We start from the raw sequence: 27343 nt of genomic DNA, 5'->3' as shown, positions 1-27343 counted from the left end.
AGGCTCCATGAAACACTGAGCTCCTCACGGAGCTCTCAGCGTGGAAATGTCATTCTTGAGGCATTTATTAGGCTCATAAATTCTTTCCCCTTTCAGTGGCAGGAGCCCAGCTGAATCTGACATTCTGCTACTGGACATAGCAAGAAAGCTGGATATGTATGGCATCAGGCCTCACCCCGCCAGTGACGGTGAAGGGATGCAGATTCACCTGGCTGTTGCTCACATGGGAGTACTGGTGTTACGGGTAAAACCTCTTTCCTTTCAAGCCCTTCAGCTTTAGTGAGGGGTGGTTATCTTGGCTCAAACTTGGGTGTCCTTTCCCAAGGTGATCTCACTCCTCAGTATTATCACCAGCCAGAAAGGGAAATGGTCAATCATATTTACTTGTAGTTGCATGAAAAGTATACATGATAAACTAATAAACATAGTTAACTGTAGGGAATGGATAGATGGGGACAGAAATAGGGGTGACAGTGGTGGGAGTGAGACTTCTTTCTATATATATCTTTTTGTATACCTCTGATTTTCAGACCATGTGAATCGATTACCTGTTGAACAAACAACAAACAAGCAAAAAAGCAAAGCTGGTCGGGCCGACCAGGAAAGCCAAGGGAGTTTAGAGGAGTTGGAAATGGGTGTAGGCTGCAGTAATTAAACAGAATAGCCTAGACAAGGGTCTGTCAGAGCTGGCAAGAAGGCTTGACTATGTGGAAGGCATTGTGGGCAAGGAAAATGAGGAGACTGCAGGAGAGAGGTATAGAGTTAGATGAAAGGGTGTTTTGGAATTAGTGGGAACAAAGGTTATATATTCAATATAGATGAGGCAGCAAGATATGGCCATGATATAATGTGGGCAGTGAGGAGCTATTGAAGGTGTTTGAGCTATTGGGGTGTCAGGAGAAAGAAGACATTGTTTTTAGCAGATGAATCGGGAAACATGGGAAAGGGGAGAGATTAGAAAAGCTATTGTAGTAATCCTTTCCTCTTGTGATCTCCCTTTGCTGGCTAGAAAACTTCCCTAGGCATACCCCTTCTTGCTTGCATTCCAGAGCATCCTTGTATCCCACCTGAAATGCCTTCTTTGACCACAGCTCCTACCCAGTGCAGCAGGATCAATCTGTGCAAGAGATGGGTCAAGGGCGGTCCCTCTCATTAAGTGCACTTTCTATCAGGTTTGCACTGTCTTACAGACCAACTCTTGTTAATACATTCTGAAATCTGCCACATTTTTCACTGTAGGGAAATACAAAGATCAATACTTTTAACTGGGCTAAAATCCGCAAGTTGAGTTTTAAGAGAAAGCATTTTCTCATCAAACTTCATGCCAATATCTTGGTAAGTAGCTTTCTAATAAATTCGTCTACTGTTCACTGCGAATTTTTTTGGTTGTTTCTGCAAATCGTTTGAATGTAAATGGTAAAAGCTGGCTGGCCCTGAGTGACGGTGTGTCTTTTCTTTTGCCTTTAAAGAAATCAACCAGAGTTTTAATCATTTTTTACTAAAGGCAAAACACTAAGAAATCTGATTGGCAGTTTAGAATTAACAAAGTAATAGGAAAATGGGGCAACTGGGCTGAAAGGCAAGTCTCCCTGGAAACTGCATTTTAGGGATTTGATAAGTCAAATGGGAGTGACCAGATCTAGGACTCAGAACATATTCATTTGATGTTATCTGTTCCATTTTAAAAGTATCTTCAATTACTTTCCTTAAGCAAAAATTATTGAACACCTAGTATATGCCAAAAACAAGCAGGATGTGGGAGTCAGGTATACACGTAAGCAAAATAAACAATTATTGGGCAAGGTTGCATAGTAAAGGGTGAGACAAAGGTGCTAGAAATGATCTTCTTCTTTTTTTGTTCTAGAGATAGAATAACACTGTTGCCCACACTGAAGTGGAGTGGTGACATATAGCTCAGAGCAGCCTCAACATCCTGGGCTCTAGTGATCCTCCCGCCTCAGCCTTTTGAGTAGCTAGGACTACAGACATGTGCCACCACATTTCGCTAATTTTTAAAACATATTTTATAGAGACAAGGTCTCACTATGTTGCCCAGGCTGGTCTTGAACTCCTGGCCTCAAGTAATCCTCTTACCTTGGCTTCCCAAAGTGCTGACGTTACCAGGCATGAGCCACTTAGTCTAGAAAGGAATTTTCTTATGATCATAAAGAAAATAAAAAGTGTGTATCAACTAATTTTTGACCTACTGAAGATCCAGCAGTTTGGATTTTATTCTCTGCATCTTGACCTTATAGAAAAGTGTTCATTGAGCAGTTCAAGAAATTGGATTCAGTGTGAAGCTCATGGAGAGCCCCAGAGGCTACATGCAGGAACCTGGAAAGGAATGACAGAAGTGGAGTCAGTGCAGTGGGTTGATGGGGCTGCTGAAAACAGGGCTGCAAACATGCCATGTGAGGGGTACATATAGTGTCAGGAGATGGGGAAAACTCAAACTTTAGGTCTGGAAAGCCAAGATTAGAATATGCTAGATGAGCAATATAGAGCATTGTACAAGACAACCTATAGAGGAAAAAGTGTTTCTAACTGTTACACTAAAAAGACTCATGGGCTGAGTGTGGTGGCTCGCATTCATAATCCCAGTGCTTTAAGAGGTTGAGGTGGAAGGATCACTTGAGTTCAGGAGTTTGAGACCAACCTGGGCAACATAGCAAGATCCCATCTCAACAACAACAACAACAAAAAAAAACAAAGAAATTAGGCAGGTATGGTGGCACATGCCTGTAGTTCTAGCTATTCAGGAGGCTGAGTCAGGAAGATTGCTTGAGCCCAGGAGTTCGAGATTATAGTGAGTGATGATCATGCCACTGCACTTCAGCCTGGGCAACAGAGTGACACCTTGTCTCAAGAAAACAACAGACTTATGTACATGTAATCATCTTATGAACCCTTCCATCTATAAGGAAATCTTCTCCTCCCTCCTGTTTCCTGTTGGTCATTTATAACTTCTCCTCACCTTGAAAAGATGCCCTTTGACATGATTTTAATCTAATTTACAACTTCATAAAAGTGTTTCTGGCAGAGAAGAGTGAGTAAAAAAGGTATTTAAGGTGAGCGGAGTGTGCAAAGCAATATTTGCTTCTTAGAGAAGGCTCTGTTTGTGAGCAGTGGCCCTGTCTATTCCTCACAAAGTTGCCAATCATTAGGTTTCAGTAGGTGTGAAACCTACAGGGAGCCAAGTGGAAAATCAGAAGTTGCATGGGCCAACGGAGCAATAGTTTGGAAGGCATTGGGATTTGAAGGTCTTTGATATTCTTGAAGGATGTTTTACTTGATGGAAATTGGTTTATACAGGTGTTGTGCAAGGATACCTTGGAGTTCACCATGGCCAGCCGAGATGCCTGCAAGGCTTTCTGGAAGACTTGTGTGGAGTACCATGCTTTCTTTAGGCTTTCGGAAGAGCCCAAATCAAAGCCCAAAACCCTACTCTGCAGCAAGGGTTCCAGTTTCCGCTATAGGTAATTAAACAATGCACATAGGCAAACTGCTCACACTGCTTCTTTTCAATAACACAGGAGGCTTAGGAGGAGTTCACATTCTAGAAGCAACAAAGAATCCATTTTAATCACATCAAAGATTGCACCCTTTCCTGCTCATTCTCTGTGTGACACATTAAGTCAATGTTTCCTAACTAGGAGGGAGGAAGGGGAGGGCAACTTACCTAAGGGGTAGGATCAGAGTTTCAGCAAGGATGGGCTGATGTGTGCAGTTTGAGAATACATGTTCTATAAACCCATTGTTTCTCTTATATTTAACTTATATGCAAACCATGGAAAGAAAAAGCTCAACAGCATCCTTTGGGTTGTAAAAGCTAGCGTGAGAAAGCACTGGAGGGGATAAGAGATTTAGAAGATTGAACAATATGCCACTAGAGAATCCTCACTACAGGTCACACTTTGGAGGAATCGAAGCAAGGTTGGGTTAAGATCTTGTCTTTTGAGTTAATGGGTGCAGCACACCAACATGGTACATGTATACATATGTAACAAACCTGCACGTTGTGCACATGTACCCTAAAACTTAAAGTATAATAATAATAAAATTTAAAAAAAAGATCTTGTCTTTACTTGAATACATCAGCCTAGGAATCCGTTGGAGTAAGTTTTCAAAACTTTTAGCTAGGTACAAAATTCTGATTAAAAGCTTCCCCATGAAGAATTTTTTTTCAGAGTGGTAGCCTACCCCAGTAAAAATTAAAATCTGTTAAAACTTACATATTTCTGATTGAATCTTTCCAGTCTGTATTCTACGAATCCCTGCCTTCTTAAATAGATGATACTGAGCATATTTTGCCCTTTTCTTAGTGACCTGAGTTATTATAAACATCACATATGATCTTTTGCAGGAAGCTGTAGTGCAATAATGGCCTCAGGGCAGGGGATGCATGTCAAGGCCCTGTACTTAGGTTATAAATGGTCCAGACTTTTTAGACTTTATTATTCTTGTGTTTTGTTTTTTGTTTGTTTGTTTGTTTGTTTGTTTTTTGCTTTTTTTTTTTTTTTTTTTTGAGATGGAGTCTTGCTCTGTCACCCAGGCTGGAATGCAGTGGTGTGATCTCGGCTCACTGCAGCCTCTGCCTCCCAGGTTCAAGCAATTCTCTGCCTTAGCCTCCCAAGTAGCTGGAATTACAGGTGCAGGCCACCACACCCGGCTAATTTTTGTATTTTTGGTAGAGATGGGGTTTCACCATCTTGGCCAGGCTGGTCTTGAACCCCTGACCTTGTAATCCACCCACCTTGGCCTCCCAAAGTGCTCGAATTACAGGTGTGAGCCATGGTGCCTGGCTAATTCTTGTGATTTTTTTGATTTTTATGTTTCTCCCGGCCGTGATCTGACTTCTTTGCTAGTGTATGCCTGACTAGAACAATCCTCTTCTACTGTTCATTTAGCTGCTTTTCTTCTGCTGTGGACTGGGAAACCAGATAAGTAATCTCATTCAAAGTAGTATGGAAAATCAGTCAGTTGACTCTGGTTTGGAGGTAGAGGAAAAGGCTTTAAAGGAAAATATATTGTTGTTATTATTCTTTGAGACAGGGTCTCGCTGTGTTGCCCAGGCTGGAGTGCAGTGGCATGATCTCCGCTCACTGCAGCCTTGCCTGCCAGGCTCAAGCAATCCTCCCACCTCAGCCTCCCAAGTGGTTGGGACTACAGGCATGCACTACCACGCCCGGGTAATTTTTATTATCTTTGTAGAGATGAGGTCTCACTGTGTTGCCCAGGCTGGTCTCAAACTCCTGGGCTCGAGTCATCCTCCTGCCTCAGCCTCCCAAAGGGCTGGAATTAAGGTGTTAGCCACCATGCCCAGACCAGGTCTATTATTTTTAAAGCCTGCAATTTTTAACTGTTGTATAACCCTGTTCAGAGGCCTTTAAAAAATACCTGCGTTCTGAGTAGTTGAGGTTGTTCTCTGCCTGGTCCTTGAATAAATGGGTATTATCATTGTGATGGTCAAAGATTCATGACATTTGTCATTCATCTAGTCTTTTGATTTCAACAATAAATGAGGCTTTCAAGTTTTAGTAGCCTATTGGTTTATGGCTAGAACTAAGGATTTTTATTGTTCCTTATGATAGTGGACGAACCCAAAGGCAACTTTTGGAATATGGGAGAAAAGGGAGGCTGAAGAGCTTGCCATTTGAAAGGTACATGATTTTGTTTCTCTTGCTCGTGTTGGTTTTATGCTGAATTTGGAGATTTCTATGTATCCTGGTACCCACATGAAGGTCATTTCAATGACTTCTCTGCTTGGGGATTTCAGGAAACATTACCCATCTCAGTACCATGAACGACAGTGCAGGTCCTCACCAGACCTCCTCTCTGATGTGTCAAAACAAGTAAGGTTTCTGAAAATTTCTACTTCTTTAGATAAATGTAATTTGTGCAAATTTCAAATGCTTCCAAGAATTGATTCTGCCAGAATCCCAGTGTGTAAAAAGGTTACTCTGTTCGAGTAGGTTAGCTTCCTGGGGAGGTCTGTCAGCTCAGTCTTTCCTGCCAATAGAAGACCATTTAGTAAACTACCACTGGTGTGTACCTTATAGACTGGAGAGAACTGGCACATCTTCAAATTGCAACCTGTGTTGCTAACATCTTGCAAAATGCAGATCCAAATGGCTTTGAATTTTCAAAACTGAAAGCTCCATCTTTTTACCTATGAAAATCTTAAAGTGTAGAGGAAGGTATAAGGTCTTGGGTTAAAGTTTTCGAGTATTTTTCCTGTGTAATTTTGTAACTTAAGGACAAAGTGTTGTTCCCTTGGAACTGTGAGACGATGGCTTCCTTTGACATTTTTAGTATGAAAATTGTGAATTATTTTTCTTTTACTCTCCCTAAAAAAATAATTATAGGTCTCATAAATCCTCATGCCTTCAAGTCACTGGCAGTTTTTATCCAAAAGGCATCAGAGGCATAATGATGAAAGGAGCCATTTAGTATATGAACCTCTCATACCATTCATAGCCCTCCTCCCACCATTTTACAGAAAATAGGGAGGAGGCTGGAGCAGCAAGGTTAGGAGGCTTGTCTAAGGTCACACAGCAAATCAGAGACAGAGCCAGGACTAACAGGCAGGACTCCTGGTTCACTAATATAGCTATTAAACCAAACTGCTTGTAGTGTATACACTCAGAGTCCGGAAGTAGGATGTCATTGAGAAAGAATAGTGTCACGTGTACTTTTTAACACATGCACTGGGATGTAGTAGAAGTTATTACCCCTTCTTTATATATTTATCTACCCTAGAATAGAACATGGATCTTGTTAAATGACTTTATGAAAAACTACCTTTCAAACTTTGAGGCTAATTTAGATCCCTCCCCCAGCCCTAACCAAATGGCCTTTTCCTTCTTTCACCAATGTGTCCTTTCTCTCAAGGTGGAAGATTTGAGACTAGCATATGGTGGTGGCTACTACCAAAATGTGAATGGAGTGCACGCATCTGAGCCAGTGCTGGAGAGTAGGAGGAGGAACTCTGCAGTGGAGGTGACATTTGCAACTGAGCTGGAGCATTCCAAACCAGAGGCAGATCCCACATTGCTACATCAGTCCCAAAGCAGTTCCTCTTTCCCTTTTATTTATACGGACCCTGTCTTTAACAGTGAGCCCGATCCTAACCCTGATCCCAGAGACATTTTTTCAGAGAGGAGTTCTCTAAGCTCCTTCCAAACAAGCTGTAAGTTTGCTGGTAATCACATGAACATATCTTCTGGCCTCACAAGCAAAGTGAGTCCAGCAAAGCAGCTAACTTACACGGATGTGCCCTATATTCCTTGTACAGGTCAGCAGGTTGGTATTATGCCTCCCCAGGTCATTTTTTATGTGGATAAGCCACCCCAGGTGCCCAGACGGTCCCCAATCAGAGCAGAGGAAAGGACAAGTCCAGATAGCTATGTAGAGCCCACTGCAATGAAGCCAGCCAAAAGAAGCCCAAGGAGTATCAGAATGAAGAGCTTTCAGCAAGACCTGCAAGGACTCCAAGAAGCTATAGCCAGGACTAGCGGTAGGAGCAACATCAATGTAGGTGTAGAAGAGGAAGACCCAAATTTGGAAGATGCATTTGTATATAACATTCAAGAGCAAACCCCTAAAAGGTCCCAGAGCCAATCAGACATGAAAACTATTCGTTTTCCTTTTGGGTCAGAATTTAGACCTTTAGGGCCTTGTCCTGCTCTCAGTCATAAAGCAGACCAGTTTACGGATATGTTTGCAGAGCAGGAGTTGCCAGCAGTTCTAATGGATCAAAGTACAGCAGAAAGGTATGTAGCTAGTGAATCCAGTGATTCTGAATCAGAGATTCTTAAACCAGACTACTATGCTTTGTATGGCAAAGAAATAAGGTCACCCATGGCCAGAATCCGCCTGTCTTCTGGTAGTCTACAGTTAGATGAAGAAGATGAAGATGCTTATTTCAACACACCAACTGCTGAAGACGGGACTTCACTAAAACCATGTAATTACTTTTTAGCTTAAAAGTGTGAACCTGTGGACATTTCTGAGCCAGTTCCATGTTACTGACTTAGGCAGAAAATAATGAAAGTTGTAGAAACCATTTTCTTGGTTACTACATATTCATTGGTATTAAGGAAATCTCATTTTGGATGCTTACCTTATGAAAGATCCAGCTGTTGCCTCATTCCTTGAGTTTCACTCTTCCATTACCTCTGAAGGGACTTTAGAACATGACCTCTCCTCACCAGCACTGTGGCAAGGCAAAGTGGGTATTTGTCATCTCCACTGCATACTTCCTCATAGAGACATTGTGAGTGAAGGTCAGGCTCTTCGATGCTGAAGAATGGTGACAGTATGGGTTGGCATATGGAATTAGCTTCTAATGGCATTTAGTGATTTAGTAGATTGTGACTGTGTTGATCTTTGTGCTCTTAAACAACACTGAACGAATATTTCAGTCTTTACTATTTGTGTGGGGCCCAGTAGAAATGGTCTTGTAATATGCTAAAGACTTCCATTTTTATAACATATAAAGGCGGAGCATGGCCCTCCTACAGCCTCAGGAAGGAGGTGGTGGCATAGATCCTCTCAAGAGAATACAGGTTTAGAATTAATCTAGGACTTGGCAGAATTCTAAACCTAGGAAATTCATGAATTAAATCAATTTCTAGAGCCAGACATAAAACAGATTAAAATATCATGTTGTTTTACTTATAACTTCTATATTCTTAACTATTTACTATATCTAGTAAAAGAGAAACATTATCAGGTCAGTTTGTCTATCTAATATTTCCTGCCAGAATTTATTTTTTGTCATAGCTTCTTGCATGTATGCAGGCCAGGAAATGAATGTTATTGTAATAAAGTGTGATGGAAAATCCAGGTAATTAAAAAATAAATTATAACTATGTTCTTCCTTTTGTTTTAATCAATTTCAGAAGTGATTGGTTCTGGCCTATTACTAAGGAAAGGGACAGTTACAGAACAAGGAAAAGGAGGGAGGCAAGTGAAAATGTATGGCCAGGGAGAGGAAAAGTAGTAGAATTGAAGGGTAGCTGAAACAAAAAAGGATGGTACTAATACCAGGGTGAGTTAATGAACCAAAATTCCATTTTTTACCCATTCAGAATTTCTCTAATGGTCCTCCTAGAAGGTATAGCATTCTATTTGAGAAGTTTATTTTGTTTGATTTTAAAGTCCAACATATTTACAAGATAATGTTGCTACTAACTTCAAAGAAAGGAGGCAATTCTATAGGCAAGCTATTTTTATATATAACTTAAAGGAGAAAAAATTAATGGAATAGCTTCCTTACTCTCCTAAACTTTACATCAGAAAAATCCCTCTTAATATACCTCATCCTACCCCTTTCCTCCATCCTAGCACTTTCTTGTCTGCTTCTGGACTCATATCCAGTAACTCACAAGTCTAGAGTAGCTATCTAATAATAAGAATATAGTGAAACCCAATCACCTGGGCTTAATAATATAACATAGTATAATATTAGAATATTATATAATTAATATACTAATATATTAATACATATTAATACCATAGATCCTTAATGCTATGTTAAGTTCACCCTCAACCTCTTCTCTAGGAAAAACTTAAACTCCTTCATGTTAATGCTATTTCTCATATCAATTTCTAAAAATCTTTACTAAGTTTATATCTATATATGATCTCTTAATAATATAATAATTAGGGTGACCATACAATTTATTGTTCAACCCAGGACACTTTCAAGTGAAAGGGGACTTTATTAATAATTTGGTCAAGACAGGAGGCCTAGAAATCAGGACAGATGTTCACTGTAGCTATAATTAATGCTTAATGAAATGTGAAAAGTATCTTCTGGTTTCCAACAAAAATTTCGATTTTAGTGTTTGAACAATAAAGGACAAAGGAGTCCTTGAAGTCCCATACCACACCCCCAACTCAAGGAAAACAAACATTGAGGACTGTGAAATTTAAATATTTATTTTCAAAACCCCCAAGACATTGGAGTATGCTTCACCTAGAAACAGATTACAGGACGAACAGCTATAATGAATAAGCAATACAATTTGTATTTGGGATGCAACTGTGTTGTAAAGTTTCAAATACTCAATTTATAAATTTGTTGCTTTTACTTTTACAAAAATATTCATTTAACCCATAACATGAGTTGCAAAATTATCTCCAGACGTCTACAGATTATAAACTGTAATTGTGTTTCAGTTACACAGCAGGTGAAAAATTTAACTGAACCATTACTTCAAAATACAATGCATTAAAAATAATTGTTACAATATAGGCACCAATAAAAAGAATTTTCTTGGCATACAACACCACAACAACTTTCTCAAGTATCTATATTATGTAAATTAAAAAGAGGATGTAATGGCCACTTTGACTAAAAACTGTATTCCTTACAGGAAGAATATCTTTCTTTTAATATTTGACAATTACTCAGATTTTTTTAAATGACTTTTGTGCAAAAACCAAACTGTGCAGATCCAAACAATTAAACATTAGCTATCAAAACTAAATATCAATAATTCTACAACTACTGAAATATAGCCCCAGTTCAGAACTTAGGCAGGCATAATATATGTACTGGGCTTAAAAGAAAAAGGCATCACCCACATAATAGTACCATAAATATAAGTGAAAATTAACTGTGCAATCTAACTTAACCTTTGTGTGGACAGAAATCATCCTGTACTATGGTTATTTTCATATGAACTAGAAAATGCTCACTTAAATATCCTTTTAAAAACAACAAACTGATGCTTATTAGTGATAATTATGAAGAACAAAAATATATAAATAGTTTACAGGACAATTCATTACCATGGCAAAAATATGCTGATTCAAGTTATATTCATACCTGTTGATCAGATGTTTAATCACATGACAATCAGCTTTATTTTTTGGCTCTCCAAATCCAAGCAGATAGTATGGGATTTTAGTTGAAGATGTAAAACATGAAGCCAGACTAACTCCTCCAACATTACCAAACACCTATCCTTGGGTAAATGATCTTGCTTTAAATTTCTAACCATGTTAAATAAGGGTAAAATTGCCTCTTCTACCTAAAAGAGAATGTAAATACTATACACCAAGAGGTACCTCTGTTGCTATACATTGCCTGTAAATGCTTCAAACACAGGGTCTCAAATGTGATAATCATTGAGCTGCCTGGAATATCATACCAACTTGGTAGAAGAGTCAATACTTTTACAGGTTTCATTTAAAAGACTTTACTAAAATTTTCTGTTTTAAGAAGGTATGACTTATTTACACCTCCCCACCAATAGTCATTTTTAGAATATGCATGTTTTTTTTTAAAAAAAAAAGCTTTTTGAAGCTTGATAATTTACAAAAGCTGAATATTGAGAATGACTTTGAAAGACCTGTATGTTTCATGATGGTAGAGTCAACTAAAGATCAAAATGTGAAAGGTATTCATCCTAGTAACTTAAGAAATAGGGATACTTAAAAGCAAAACGGTGTCTCAACATTTACTAGAATACAGGTGAAACTATAGTATTAAAAGTTATTCCTTACAAAATAATCCTTTCAAAATATAAAATGATAAACACCATCACAAAATAGTTTAATAGCTTCTTCCAAATCTTCAGTGTTGCAAAGATCCAAAAGGCACATGGAGCTCACAGGTTAAGCATTGTTAATCTTGATGTAGGTTTGGTGGGGCTCTCTGGGTCCATATGAAACAGAAGCCAATAATAAGTTTCTTAGGGAGATTCGTCTGCTGAACACCTATAAAATTTTTTAAAAATTTAAACCAATGTACAACTATGCATATTTATATTTCTCCTTTGTATGAACTCTGCAATGAAGAAACTGATTCCACAAAAGGGATACATTGTTTCTATTGAATCTCATCATGTAGATGTTAAAATATAAACAAGTTAAAAAATCCCTTCTGCATCTGATTTCACAACTTCCAATTGATTTGTTTTCAAATGGGGGGTTTTCATTAAAATATAAGGGATTTTAAGAGGGGGTTAGGTTTGCGAGTACAAGTGAGCCTTATCAGATAGAAAGATCTTTGAGAGTGTGTGATTTCATAGGTCACAGAGTTTGTTCCATCTCGATCCCAGTGGCATCACAAACACAAAGAAATATAAAGATGCGCTGAGAAGAGATATAGCAGGGTCAAGGCTAAAATCAGTATCACCTTACAGCTTGTTGAGCTAAGGAGTGTATATGTGTGCATGCATACAAAAGTCTTGTTGAAATTTTTTTTAAAAATTAAATGTAAGAACTTTTTTGAATGCGAACAAAATCAAATGAATATTTCAAGAGACAACATAGAAACTGAAGTTGAACATAAGAGCCCTTTTTTGGTCTGGATTGAGTCCCTCTACCTTTTCCTTAACTTTTCACATGGAGGTCAAACGTAGGAACTTTAGCACTGGAAACTATGCAACTAGTGGTGTTTTGTTAAATTCTGAGGGTAGTGGCAAGAAAGAAAGCATTCCACAATTATATTAATAAGAGCTCAAATGAGAATATGCTCAGTGACCTTTTGTCTATACTCCTACTAGTGGAGAAAGAAAAACAGGTCATTTCATGCAGTGGAAAACTACCTTGTCATGCCTAAAGATAATCACTCCAAAAGCTAATGTTTAAGATAGACAACAAACAAAAACTATTTTTAAGTATACAACTATGTATTAAAAGGTGACTTTGTTAGGAATAATTGGAATGGTTGAATCAAAGGAATTATATTGCATCATAAATTAACATACAACAGAAAATGCAAAATAATTTTTAAAATGACATTTCCAACTTACTTTTGAAATTTTTCAATTAGTTTCTTCACCATTTTATCTGTGATGCCAGGACAGGCAGCTTCAGCCACAGCAATACTTTTCTCGAGTTCTTCAATCGCCTGATTCCTGCTAGCGTTATTCTCGTCCTGCTGTTTAAGCTGAGAAAGAGTAATAGTTAAAACATTTAAAATATTATACTACTTAAAACAGATATCCAAGGCTAATTAATCTGTACTTACTTCAGCAAATGCAGGTGTGATTATCATAGACAAACAACTCAGGGTTTGCACAAGATCTTGCTCCTTTGAACAAATAATATATATTATACACGTGAAATTAAAATAAGTGTCATGATTTTCTTATTCTTTAACAAATACGAACTAATTTGAATCCCCTACTGAAAACCAAAGATTGTATGCAAGGCAAGTCTCTAAGCTTTCTTCCTATCATTCATTCCCATTCATCATCCAGAAGTCCTCTAACTTCTGGGATTACAATAGATACCTATGATTCCCTGGGCTTATGTATCTCCAGGTGAAATGCACTTTAAAAAATACCAATATGGCCACTTAAATAACTTCTATTAACTTTTCTTAATTAACTCAAAACTAATGACAAATGAAGCATACTACAAACACAGTGAGGCAGATAGGCATTTAGGGGTATTCAATCCTAACAATTTTCGGCCATCATAATCTCACTACATAGTTTGAAAAACTGTATGAAGAGTAAGTAATTGTCTCCATATACATACTGCCCCATTCTGTACTTTCTTTGGATCAGGCTTCTTTCGTACGGTGGTAAAGCTCCATTCAGGATGAGTATTGTTTTCCCTGCTGGCAGATTCCCTAAAGAGATTGCCAAAGATACCTCTATAAGTGCCCAAATGATTCAGCTTGGCAAAAATACCAAATCAATGCAGGTAGAATCTAAAGGGATAATTGTCCCAATGTTTAAAAACTCATGATGCAAAAAAGTATCTGATCTCAGCTTCAGGTGAATACTACATTTTACTACAGAGTAGTAGTGGAGTGGTTCTCAACTCTATGTGTGCTTCATTGAGACCTCCTACCATAGATAAATACCTGTCCCTCACTACTCCCCACCTATTGAATCAGGATCTCCAGTGGTGTGGCTTGTGATTGCTTTAAGGTTCCATGAGTGACTCTTATGGGAAGCTAAGGCTAACACCCATTAGAATAGGGCACAAATTATTCTGATATTTTTTATCCCTTTCCAACATTGGGCAATTTCTCATAAATGGAAGAATCTCAGAGTAGTATCTAAAGAAATTTGGTATTGCCTTTGTTCCAGTTCAGCTGGTGGAGGACTAAATTCTGGCATAGCATACAGACTTTCCTAGTCTAAATTAATTGACAGACTTAGAGGCTGAATTTTTAATGTAAACGCTGCTGTTATAAAACCCTACAACATTTTCAAGAAATAAAAATCATACATAAATGAATATTTAAATGTATCAGTCTGATCTTGGTTTGGTACACGGCCAAGAGGTGGGAAAAGCCTGGAGGTCAGTTCTTTAGAGGGATTTTGCAGGTTGCCATCAAAGTATGAGAAAACACAGCTCCTTATTACTTTGAGCAAACTAATATAACAACTTTAATTGAATCCTGTTCCAAAATTTTGTAATATACTCAAGTATCCACTAGGGGTTAGACCAAGACCATTTAAAACTAGAGCTATTCCCTTCCAAGAAAAACATGTTTCCAACTTCATTGTATTCCACAGACTGTGATTGAAAAAGATTTTTACAGTTTCTAAGGTGAAATTTCAAAATATGGTTTATATTTTATGCTAGAACAAGCACACTGGAGCATAGCTAAAAGATATACAATATTTAAATAGGCTGCCTACATAAAAATTAAATAATTTGTACATACGAATCAGAGCCCTCGGAATCAGATTCATCATCACTGTGTCCTTCTGCCTTCCATCTCTTAAAACGATCTATCAGTTCAGTCAGATAAGAAGTCTTCTTTGAATTTTTTACAATGAATTTGTGTTTCAGAAGTTCTTTTGCTGTAGGACGCTAAGGATAAAAAGATCAAGGCTGCATATGACAATTGTTGAACTCTTATGATTACAAGGAATGGTAAAAAAATCATTGGAATCATTAAGCTGAAAGGTATAAAGGTATGTCTGTAGACATAAGAACAACTAAAATGCTGTAGGAAAATAGCTAATTCTATTATTGAAGTGGCTCAAGGCAACAACATTGAATCTATTACTTCGGTTTCCCAATTTGTTAAAGCCCAATGAGCAGCAGGTGGCTTACCCACCAGCAAACTGGCAGGCAGGGCTTTCTCAAAAGCAGAGAGACACATGACAGTATTTAGAAAGTAAACATTTTAAAACATTTCAAAGTAGTGTTCTAAAATACTTTAATCACATTTACTGTAAATTTGAAAAAACCTGATGAAAACTTGCAAGGCTGTAATTTTGTTATTATCTGCACATATCTTATAATCCCTTCTCCATCAGAAATCAATGTCTATTGCATCTAAATGCAAACACCAGGTGCTGTGGAGGATGTTCTGCCTTCATTTTATTAATATGAGAATGTTTATCATCAACTTAAAAATAGTTATATCAAGTTTGGACTGCTCTTGTGTATTTCTCATCTCGAAAAGTCACAAGGCAGCTTTATTTCAACAACAGTAAAACAACTGTAATAGAATCCACCAAGTAAATGAATGGAGCTCACTAGCCTAGGAAAAGTATACAACTTCACATTGAAGTTTCTAAACACCAAATAAAAATAGTTAAACCTGGTCAGGCGCGGTGGCTCATGCCTGTAATCCCAGCACTTTGGGAGGCTGAGGAAGGCGGATCAGTAGAGGTCAGGAGTTCAAGACCAGCCTTGCCAACATGGTGAAACCCCATCTCTACTAAAAATACAAAAATTAGCCAGGCATGGTGGCGGGTGCCTGTAATCCCAGCTACTTGGGAGGCTGAGGCAGGAGAATCGCTTGAACCTGGGAGATGGAGGTTGCAGTGAGCCAAAATCACGCCACTGCACTCCAACCTGGGCAACAGAGCAAGGCTCCATCTCAAAAAAAAAAAAAAAAAAGTTAAACCCAAATATAACTTTTCATGAAAAATGAAAACAGTTGAATAAAAATCATTGTATTTATACATACACTTTAATAATGACATAATATAAAGTTAACTTTATTTCTCAAATTTATTTACCCCTGAAAGAGGAAATAATGAATAGAATAAGGAGGAAGCTGAGGATCAAGAAAAAAATGAAGGGTAAGGAGAAAAAGAATGAAGAATCTGGTTAAGAACTCAATAGAAATAGCAATACAGATAGACAAACCAGGTTCCTGGATGGATCTTAGACAATTCTCACATGCACTGTATTCCCTACTGCAGGAAAAGCTACCTTTGCTATAAGTAGATCTAATAATAGAAAACAAATAGTAATAATAGCAATATATACTCACAAATGATGGATCTTTGTTCAGGCAAGCATCAATAAACTCCTTAAAAGACTTAGTAAAGTCTCCAACAAGAGTTGGAGGATTGTTTTTGGGAATAAGAAACAGAACTCTCATTGGATGCATATCGGAGTTAGGTGGCTCTCCCTTGGCTAGTTCAATAGCAGTAATTCCCAATGACCAAATGTCAGCCTAAGGTAAAAGGAAAAAAAAAAAAAAATATATATATATATATATATATATATATATATATATGTATGTATGTATATCACCTTGAAACTCCATTCCAATATACTACCACAAAATAGTCTGTGGAACCTAATGGCTATACAGTACTTGTCTCTCAAGAAAATGTGGTGTTAATAAATTTTTATTAGTAGAATTCATTTATGTAAAACATAATGAATTCCATACTTTGTGCCAGGTACCCTTCTCAGAATGGAGGATTTCAGTGGTGTATAAGCCAGACAAAAATCCCTGCTCTTAAGGGGTTTACATTCTAATAAGAAAGACAATAAATAAATAAATAATATGGTGCCAGATGGTGCTAACTTCTGTGAAGAAAATAACAAAGCATAGTAAGAGAATAATGAATCACGGGGGCAAGGGTGTTGCAAATTTACATAAGATGGCCAGGGAAGACTTCCCTGTGTAGGGGATGTTCAAGCAAAGACCTGATTGTGGGAAGAAGGTTTTTTCAGACAGAGGGAAGGGCAGGTGCAAAAGTCCTGAGGCCAGGGTGTACTTGCTATGTTTGAGGAACAACCACGAGGCCACTGTGGATGAATAATCTAGAAGAGAGTGGTAGGAGATAAGACTGGAGAGGCAGATAATGAATGGCCAGATTGTGTAGAGCTTTCTATGTCACAGAAAGGACTTAGGATTTTACTCCACGTGGGATGAAAAGCCATTGAAGTGAATAGGGTCCAAATATTAGTTAGCTGTGAGAGAATTTATGATTAAGCAGCAAAATATGACATAACTCTAGCTTAAGAAACACTTGTGAAACAAGGAAAAATAAGGCAGTGTATTAACTAGGATAGTGTGCCACATATAATTTATTAACAAGCCCAAAACAGTTTGTACAGGTAATACTTTACTTTTGAGTCATAAGCTGACTGTTGAATAACTTCAGGAGCCATCCAAAATGGAGTTCCCACAAAGGTATTTCTTTTAATCTGTGTATCCGTCAGCTGACCAGCAACTCCAAAATCAGCAAGTTTAACATCTCCTTGTTCTGAGAGCAAGACATTGGCAGCTAGGAGGAAAAAAAGAAAAGAAAAAAAAAACTCAGCTTGCTCAGAATGCTTCTATTTTTCTCAGGTTCATATTAGACTTTTGTATACCTTTTATGTCTCGGTGAATTTTCTTTTCTGAATGCAGATAGTCCAGACCTTTTAAAATTTCCTTTAGCATGGTAGCAATCTGGAACTCATCAAATGGACCAGCTCGAAGCTTAAGGGGAAAAACACACACACACGTACACACATGTGTAAAAGTTTGGAAACATAAAATTCAAAATTGGTATCTTTGAAATGAAGAAATCACTTAGACACATGATGCCGTTCTGTTTATCAAACCAATATCTAAACAAGAAAGGAAAAATGTAAAATGTGAAGGAAGAAAGCAAAAGAGTTCAGTTGAAGGGCTGAATAGGTTTTTTAATGATTCAATTTAATGAAAGATAATACGAGCCCTTTTACCTATATAGTAGGCTTCAAATTCTGAGGTTCCTGAATATTTACATCAAAGATGGAACAAATATGCTTACATAATGACAGAACCAACTATCTTTGGTTTAGATGGAAAAAAAGAGAAATCAGCTACTTAAATTCAGGCAATTGCTGTGAAAAAGTTACTACATATTGACACGAAACTGATTTTTAGGTCAGAGAATCCGTAAGATTTCCACAGCAACTATTTGATCATATCAGTCAGCGTTTATGTATTTTAATAATATTGTAAAGAATAGCCTTTTTGAGACTCAAATTGTAAATTTAGCCAAGAATATAATAATTAAACTATTCAGACTATGATGGTGAAAAAAATTAAATCATGGAGGGATAATGTTTTTCAAATAAATGTAACACATATCCCTTTATTTCCCCATCCCTGTACCAAAGCCAATAGTTCCAACTGGAATACAAGGAAAGCAATGATTAGGTTTCAGGAGAACTTGTAATGGAATATCTGAAAATCCCTCTTTAAAATAAATGGTTATTTTAAAATTCTGGTACCTCATAAAGCACAAACAGTGGACTGTACAATATTATTACAGGAAAGGGTGGGAATCTAAAGTCAGAGCCGAGGTAGAGTTCTGTTTGCTTCTGGAAGGAGGGAAGAGGTGGTGAAAATCAAACATTGCCCACTCTGCCTCACACTGGGAGGGATCCACAGCTCTTTGGCACCTTGTGTATTTCATCTTTCATGAATGCCATATTTATGCTGAATAAAGGGCACTTTCATGTTGAAATTTAACAGCTTAAAATAGAACTCATACTTTGGTCTCACCATCTAATATTAACTGTGGTCTGGGTATATAGTATACTCCAGGGATGTGTGTAATTCAATAGGTCCCTTTCCTGGGTAACATTATCTATTTACTTTCAAATCTATCAACTTCCACCCCAAAGTTTATATTCAAACAATAGTGATTAAAATAGTTTCTAAAGTCTTCTAGAAAGGGTGAAAATGGCGTACTATGTTATTGATGGCTGGCAATGAACTTCTGAGGTACTACAAAATAACTGAAGGACAAACGTCACACTACTTAAGATCAGTAATTAGTATCATCTGATCATAGGACATTGGCAAGGCCAGAGGAGGTATATCCTTGGTTATTTCAGTGATTGGGCAAGATTAATGTACGGCCTACTAGCTATCATTCTGAAGGACATCTAAAAGTAACATAAATAAGACAGTACCTTACCTAATACAGAAGTTTTTAAAAATATTTAAGTAAAAACAACAAAAAGGGGATCCTACAGATTCATGAGCTTATCTGCTATACTTTAGGTTCACGTTAAAATCCAATAAAAGTGAAATCTCAATTAACTGGGTGCTAGAGGAGGATGGGAAGAAAGACTCTGTGGCAAGGAGACTTCTCCATTTGAACTTTTCTCCAATAACTGAAGACCTTGCCATGTCTCTAACAAATAATATCTCTGTCCCAAGGCAGTGTACTTGCCTTGCGTAATTTGCCTCTGTTGTCAAGTGAGACTATGCAAGAGAGGGACCTTGACTCTTTCGAAGACTGTACATTTGTGAGCTCATGGATCTTCGTCACACTTTAACTTCCAGCCGGTCCCTAATGCAGTCTGCTATTTTATGCCCTCTCTTATGGTTAGCATATTGTTTCTTTTTTCTTGGGGCTCATGTTTTATTCTAGTCATCTTATTAGATGTGCTTTTGTTGCAAGCCACCACGATTCTTTTTGGAAAGAAGTAGAGCATAATAAACTCAATAAAATATGTGCAATATCCTCAAAGTCTGCTCACATACAATAAATTGTTTTTCAAGAATGGGAGTGACTCAAGGTAGACACTGTATAACATTGACATAAATGACAAGTTGTAATCTTATGTTATTCCATTAGTTAGGTACCAGGCACCAGTTTAATGTGAGAAACACTCTCCGCTAAACATCCCTCTTATTTCCTCTTGTTCTTAGTAGCAGAGCCTTCCTCTACACCTAATCCTGTCTTAGATTCCCCCAAATGGTAGCATTTATTTGTACAGGAATATACATGAAAAAGGAATAGCACATTTTCTCATTATCTGCTCTCCCTGTAAAGTCTAGTTAAATGAGTTTTATAATTAAATCACAATATTATTGAATTTTAGAGCTAAGAACACAAAATTAGAGATTACTGATTCAATTTCTTCATTTAACATGTGAATAAATTAAGACACAAAGAGGCTAAAGGGCTGCCCAATATTTGCCAGGCAGTCAGTGTTAGCGCTGGGTTTATGGCCTAGGCCTTTTGATTCTTAACCAATACAGTACTAACAACATTTTTCATTCATTGAAAACTGTTATTAATGGCTATTTGTTTTATTAAGTAGAGTTCAGAATAGCAGGATGAGATTAAGATCTCACAATCATTTAACTTGGAGATTTCATAAAACTGACCAAACTACTATTAGGGGACACAGATTTGGGTCGTTGGTTGGGGTTAGGCCAGTGTTCACTGCTTAACATTGCTATCAGTGATCCTGTTGAACAGAGTGGCCAAGCTTTGCCAGTGCTTCCAAAATGGGGAAGAGACATGGTGAGCACCCTGAAGGACCAGATAAGACAACTGATAAATTTGGAAAGGGCTCTTAATATTCAAAAAATGGAAGGAGGATCATGAAACAATTGAGAGGCTTCCTGTAGAGCTAATGAAAAAACTATTGAATAATATGACTCTGTGACAAGACAAATAGAAATGAGATCATTTAACTTCAAGAGGAGAATGAAGCCTGACTCCATATGCATGAAGGATTATTACACAAAGAAACATCAGTGGTGTTCTCTCACTAGAGAGGAGAGAAAAAAAAATGAACTCAGGCTTTAGGATATAAGAATTAGATTAGACACAAGGAAAGATTACCAAATTCAGCAACTGATTAAACTGATGTGAATTCCTAGTAGTAGATGAGGCTCTCCATCAAGTTTAATTACCATTTCTTTAGAATGGTTTAAATATGGTTCTGCCTAAAGGAAAGAAAATCTCTTATAGTCATTTCTGTTCATAAAATTATTTGAAACTTTGAGTTACTGGCAGTCAAGGTTAAAAGCCTTTTAAAAATAATCACTTTCAGTTAGGAAAACTCATCTCCACCTAAAAAAATAAGAATTAAAATATTACGTGATTATTTTAATCAAAACACTTTCTAGAAACAGCATACTCTATAATTTCTAAGGCGGAAACATGCAAATAAAAAAATCATATAATATTAAAGATGGAAGGGAACTTAGAAATAACTTAGTGCAACTTCTTTGTTTTATAGAAGACCTACATCCAGGAAGTTTGTGCCTGGTTCACAGGCACAGAGCCAGACCTATAACCTCAAACACCCCAGGCCAGCCCAGTGGTCATTCTACTACACTAAGTTGCCTCTCATAAGTCATACTGAATTTTAAACATAGTATCATATTAATAAAGATTTTTAAGGAAGGGAAAGAAACTCAACATTGATAGGATCACACTAAATTGGGGAACAACCAGTGTTTCTCAAAGGCATTCTGTGTGTAAATGCATCTTCATTGGGTTGAATTTTCCTGCACACTGCAGGATTTTAGCATTCTGATCCATGACCACTAAAATGGCAGGAGCACTTCTAAGTCATTGTGACAACCCAAAATGCCATCACATTTCCAAATAACCTATAGAGGGGCAGAGAGAACTCTGTGAAGAACTGGATCTGTAGGCCAACCTTGTTTAGAACCCTAGTACCACTATCTTAGTCAATTCAGGTGCTATAACAGAATACCACAGACTGGGTGGCTTAAACAATATTTATTTCTCACAGTTCTGGAGACTGGGAAAGAAGTCCAAGATCAAGGGGCTGGCAGATTTGAGTCTGGTAAAGGCACTCTTACATGGTTTCCAGAAGGCCTTCTTCTCACTGCACCCTCTCGTGGTGGAAAGAAAGTCAGAGAGCTCTCTGGGGCCTCTTTTATAAGGGTACTAATCTCATTCATGAGAACTCACCTTCACAACTTAATTAGGTCCCAAGGTCCCCACCTCCTAATACTATCACATTGGGGGTTAGGATTTCCACACATGAATTTTGGGGGGACACAAACATTCAGTTCATAAAAATCACTTTTAGTGATAGTTATCTCAATTACATATTTTTTAAAAATCTAAGAAAACTCAGTTTTTTCAGGGATAAGCTTGCAAAAGTCAAACTTTGACAGCAATGGATACACACATCCCCTTCTAATTTGGGAGACTTTATTTTATTAAGCTATTTGCATTTCTTATATAGTCTTAGAATGCCAGCAACATGTTCAAACGTACAATACATCTGTACCTACATAAGGTAGAGGTCATGAAAAAAGAATTTAATTTGAACATATTAACTAAAGCAACCACTTAGCGTGCCCAAAAGCCATTAATCTTCTATTTAAAAAATTAAGGTACGTGCATATGCACACATTTGCATCTGTGTGTAATTATTTTAAAATACTTACAAGATCCAGTGCTGAACCACCGCCCAGGTATTCCATTATTATCCATAATTTAGACCCCTGTAAATCCATGAAACAATTTAATAATTACAAACCTGAGCCAAAATAACATACTAGCAAAAATGTTAAATCTCACATACTAAAGCACAGATTCTATTTGCATGTTCTCATTTATTTGTGGGAGCTAAAAATTAAAACAATTGAACCCTTGGAGATAGAGAATAGAAGGATGGTTACCAGACGCTGGGAAGGATAGTAGGGAGGGGGAGTTGGTGATGGTTAATGGGTACAAAAAGTAGTTAGAGAAAATAAGTAAGATCTAGTATTTGATAGCACAACAGGGTGACTATAGTCAATAATAATTTAATTATACTTTTAAAAATAAGTAGAAAAGTATTACTGGACTGTTTGTAACACAAAGAGTAAATGTACCCTGATGTGATCATTATACATTATATGCCTTTATCAAAATAGCTCATGTACCCCCATAAATATTTACACCTTCTTTGTAACCACAAAAATTAAAAATTAAAAAAAATAAAAATAAAGAATATATTCTAAAATGTAGGTTTAAAAATGGTTGCTTGGGAACCCAGAATATATTTTTTCCATAGAACATTCCAAATTAAAATTCTGAGCTTAGACTACCCCCATACCTTTTTGCCTATCATATAGCTAAACAAATAAAAGTACTGTTTGTTATTGTTGAACTATTAGTAATTTTTATAAAAAACAAAGCTTTAAATAATTATCTTGAATGATATTGGAAAGAAAAGATAGTTACATTAAAGAATGAGGAGGTAAATGAGGGCTTGTAGAAATTTTGGGTTTGAGTTTGAGGCCAATGGATATTTTGCCTTATTTCAGTTGTTGGCTTTCATTTGTTTTGATGTACTTCAAACTTTTATCAGCTATGATTAATGGGCATTTTTGGCACACACGGAACCTAGAAAGAATATTGTTCATTTTACCTCTGATGTAAATGGATAAGAAAAAGGGAGAGTGTAGCTTTAAAAATATATGCTTTCTCCAGGTGGAATTAACTTCACTGTGAGCTGAACAAGAGGAAATGGGGCTCCTGGGAGGAATATATGTATACAAATTCTAAAACAGGTGTACACACACACATACCATTCAGTACCATCAGTTAAACACTGGAATAAACCATTAAACCCTTTTTGTTTTAGCTATAGCTTAAATACAAGGGACGCCTCTCTCTCCATACCATTTCATGAGTGGTATTCTCTGAATTTTTGTGGGACCAAAGAGCTGACTGGAAGTAGAATGGTTGGGTTTACTATACTGGCAGCAATCAAGTAGTGACTGGACTGTGTCCCAAAAGTTGATTTTTAAGTAAGATGTTCGGAATTTTAAAAGCAAGCATTTTCCCATAAAAATAATGCCTAAGTTCCTGGGGTAGTCCTCCCAAAAGACAATTTCACACAAATGTATTCATTCGTAGTATAGCATAAAAAGTACCAGAGAAACTCACTACTATTTATATCTTAACAATATTTCAAGCGGAAAAATATATTCAGCATGGTGCCTCAACTTGGGATGCCAGAAACACATTTCTCACCTTCACAACCCCAGCTGCGGGGTGAAGATTCTCAAGCTACTGCCAGTAGCCCTCAAACTCAAAAATCCCTGGGAGGTATTCAGGAGTCCAATTTAAAATTTCCAGGCATCTCCATGAGGATGTGACTTTATCAAGGCAGAGAATGGAATCCAGTGACATGATGATGAGTGCTTAGGGGATGGGAGAGGGTTGAAGAATCAGAGTGGAACTGACATTGTAGTGTGGAGAATGGGATGTGGCCCAGGGTTAGCGATCACGAAGGGAGGGCTCAGTTAATTAAGACAAAATGATTCTCCTTTCCATATGCTGACACTATGTAGAATTTGTAAGAGAAAGGGAGGAACAATATTCCCCTACCACTTCCTCCACTAATCTTGACATCCACTCTGTCCTGACATAGATGGCCAGCAGGCACTGCGAGCAGAAAGCTGAGAGTCTTGGTTAGCAGTGAAGTCTACATTAGGAAATAGAGGAAATAAATTCCCACAATACTGGTGAGGGAAGAGGAGTTCCAGGAAAGGTTCATATAACTTGTATTTGTGTATAGAACCTAGGCACTCACAACCTGAGAATTGTGAATCTGACGTACCTTTATACTTTTTTCAAGAGAAGAAAAAAGTGGTTCTTACAACGGTGGATAGATTAAAAATTGTTTCTTTTGCCACAAGTTTGTTTCTAACAAGTACCGTACTCTATCATATGAATTCAGAGAGCTTCCCATTCACCTGACATTTAAAAGAAAAAGATCTTATAAAACATGCCTGCCTATTTTGCAGTTCTGCATGAATGAAAGCACCTGTTTTCCAAGTTAAAAACAATGTGTGCCTTTTTGTTTGTACTAATTCAAAACAGAAACTTGCCAACTGTCTGTCAGTAAAACGTGTTTATAGAAAGCTTGAAATGTGACTTTACAAAGTAGTATATACCATTAAGCATTAAAATTACAACTACTCAATTTCTAGATCTGAAAATAAGGAATCCTTATTTGTTTTGGAAATCAGTGGTGGTGAGGGCTGCACAACACGCCTGTAATCCCGGTATTTTGGGAGGCCGAGGTGGGAGGATTGCTTGAGTCCAGGAGTCTGAGAGCAGTCTAGGCAACATAGGAAGACCTCATCTCTACAAAAAGTGCAAAAAATTAGCCGGGTGTGGTGGCATATGCCTGTAGTCCCAGGTACTCGGGAGGCTGAGGTGGGAGGATCAATTGAACCTGGGAGGTGGAGGCTGCAGTGGGCCAAGACTGTGCCACTGTACTCCAGCTCGGGAGACAGAGTGAGACCCTGTCACAAAAAAAAAGCAAAACAAAAAACAAAACAAAACAAAAATCCAAAAAACAAACAAACAAAAAAAACACAAAATCAATGTGAATGTAGCTAATGCCACAGAGCTGTACACTTAAAATGGCAAATTTAGTGTTAACTGTATTTTGCCTGATTAAAAAAACATGCAGCACGTAAGATTTTATAAAACTGGAAGTGACAGTAGAAATCATCTTGCCAAGAATATGGCTAGAAAATTTACCACTTCTGAGTCATTTTCTTCCAGTTTGGAATGCTGTGTCCCTACCCCACTCGCACCTTCCAACCCCTACCAAAATCATACTCAAGACTTAGTTCAAATGCTACCTCCCTAGTTTGAGGGTTATTGCACTTGATGTACTCACAGATAAGCAGGCTATTAATATGAAGCAAGTTATAAACACATATCTGGGGCTGAGCAGAGAGGATGAAACCAGAGACATCAATTTAGAAGTTGTCAGACGAAAGTAGATGAGATTAACCACAACATGCAAAAGAAGAGGAATACACATAGTAGGCATTAATAAATAAGCGTCTGTTGAATTGAATCTAACATGGGGCTTCTTAGAGGTGTATTATATTAAGTTTAAAGCTATTCCTATTTTGAGAAAAGAACATTTTAAGAAGGAACAAACTTTCCAGCCTCCATTTTCTTCAAGTTTTATAAGAGAACTCCAAAACAAATCTTAACAATAAAAGAATATTCCAGAGGCATTGAGCATACATACACTGGCTGTAAGCACATACAGTTTCAGTGAAAAATAAGGAGAAGGCCACAAAGCCGTATAGATGATTCTGAAATATTTTGCTTCATTCAATTCTTTTTTTTTTCATAAATATTGGTGATGGTGGGTGGGAGGCAATATTTCCTTAACATACACAGAAATCTAAAGGCAATTTTCAGCAGCAAATAAAGGCATGATTCAAATTCTATTCAATGCCTGAGTGTCATTTTAAGATTTACATTGAACTAGAAAAATATTTAAAGATTATAAAAGATTATTCCAATATTATGAGATCAGAAGGGAAGGGTTTGCTTATTTTAGCACTCTTCATAAAGACTAACTTTGTCAAGAAAATCTGCCCAGTGAACTAAAATTAAAGGAAAACACTGTGGTCATACTGATGTGTTTGTCTGGTTTTTAACTCTCGTTTTTAAAAATGAAGTTATACAGTGAGCTTAGTCAAAATGAATACCTACTACATTTTTTGCATGTCTCAAGGAAATCACTACAACTGCATACAGTTTCAAAGAACATATAATTTTCTCTCAAATGTAATAACCTTTTCCTCCAGCTTACAGTGAGGTCTTAGTTATGGATGACATCCTGTGTAAGAACAACCCATTTCCCAGTTTGCTCAATTAACTTGACTCACAAAATCCTCCATGTCACCTGAAATGGAACAATGGGCCACAATAAGTATGTAAGTTGACTGATAACACAGTTCCCTGATGGCATGAAGAGGATGTGGCCTTGTCTTATGTTGACTACATGAAACAGAATCCTGTTATATTTGACGTGATTTTAGTTTAGAAAAAAATACAAATCCACACAGTCATACTGTGTTGTAATATAAATGGAAAATAAATGAGTTGGTCAATTTAAGAAAGTGATTTAAATAAATGATATGAAAATGTTGTAAGATTATAGAATATTTCTCTGTGTGTATATACATATGTCTTGTAGAGAGACATATGTATATACACACACATTTATTTACTTTAAATAGATTCAGAACACAAATAATCAACATAAGCCAGCTGCACATTTCTACAATTTTATCATGAAGCAACATGTTCTTCAAAGTAGTGTTTTATATCATAGAGTTTAGTTAATGATGGGTGAAGGAGATAAAAATAATTTGATTTAATCCCTTAAGAAGCTACCTTGGATGGTTTTGTAGCACTGGCTGGTCTGAGTACACTTTACAACCAAAATTTGGGACAAACAAAAAACTAGTTTTTAATTATTTAAAGATTAAGTAAATACTGGGTGACTAGTACATGTATACTACTGTGCTACTTAAAAAAACACTCTATATGAAATCTTAGGAAAAGAAGATAGAGCTATCACT

General features: G+C 37.1%; 2 protein-coding genes across 4 annotated transcripts in view; one reads left to right on the top strand and one right to left on the bottom strand.

The window, feature by feature from the left end:
• FRMD7 (FERM domain containing 7) overlaps positions 1-8873 on the top strand; it is a 50237-nt gene extending 41364 nt beyond the window's left edge. For both annotated transcript variants that reach the window (XM_009235255.3, XM_002832114.3), the window contains exons 7-12: positions 97-244; positions 1240-1335; positions 3313-3476; positions 5592-5660; positions 5777-5852; positions 6892-8873. In XM_009235255.3, the coding sequence (XP_009233530.1) occupies positions 97-244; positions 1240-1335; positions 3313-3476; positions 5592-5660; positions 5777-5852; positions 6892-7986 (1648 nt within the window). In that variant the 3' untranslated portion in view covers positions 7987-8873. The remainder of the gene's footprint in view (positions 1-96; positions 245-1239; positions 1336-3312; positions 3477-5591; positions 5661-5776; positions 5853-6891) is intronic.
• Positions 8874-9924: 1051 nt separating this feature from the next.
• The window catches only part of STK26 (serine/threonine kinase 26), a 52302-nt gene continuing 34883 nt past the window's right edge, over positions 9925-27343 (bottom strand). For both annotated transcript variants that reach the window (XM_054545067.2, XM_002832113.5), the window contains 9 exons: positions 22394-22450; positions 17557-17665; positions 17311-17468; positions 16217-16402; positions 14648-14796; positions 13504-13597; positions 12989-13051; positions 12771-12907; positions 9925-11730 (listed from right to left, as the gene is read on the bottom strand). In XM_054545067.2, the coding sequence (XP_054401042.1) occupies positions 11706-11730; positions 12771-12907; positions 12989-13051; positions 13504-13597; positions 14648-14796; positions 16217-16402; positions 17311-17468; positions 17557-17665; positions 22394-22450 (978 nt within the window). In that variant the 3' untranslated portion in view covers positions 9925-11705. The remainder of the gene's footprint in view (positions 11731-12770; positions 12908-12988; positions 13052-13503; positions 13598-14647; positions 14797-16216; positions 16403-17310; positions 17469-17556; positions 17666-22393; positions 22451-27343) is intronic.

The sequence above is a fragment of the Pongo abelii genome, chromosome X, assembly GCF_028885655.2.
Source record: "Pongo abelii isolate AG06213 chromosome X, NHGRI_mPonAbe1-v2.0_pri, whole genome shotgun sequence".
NCBI lineage: Eukaryota > Metazoa > Chordata > Mammalia > Primates > Hominidae > Pongo > Pongo abelii.
Note: the sequence above shows the minus strand (reverse complement) of the source record. Positions and strands in the feature narration are given on the sequence as shown.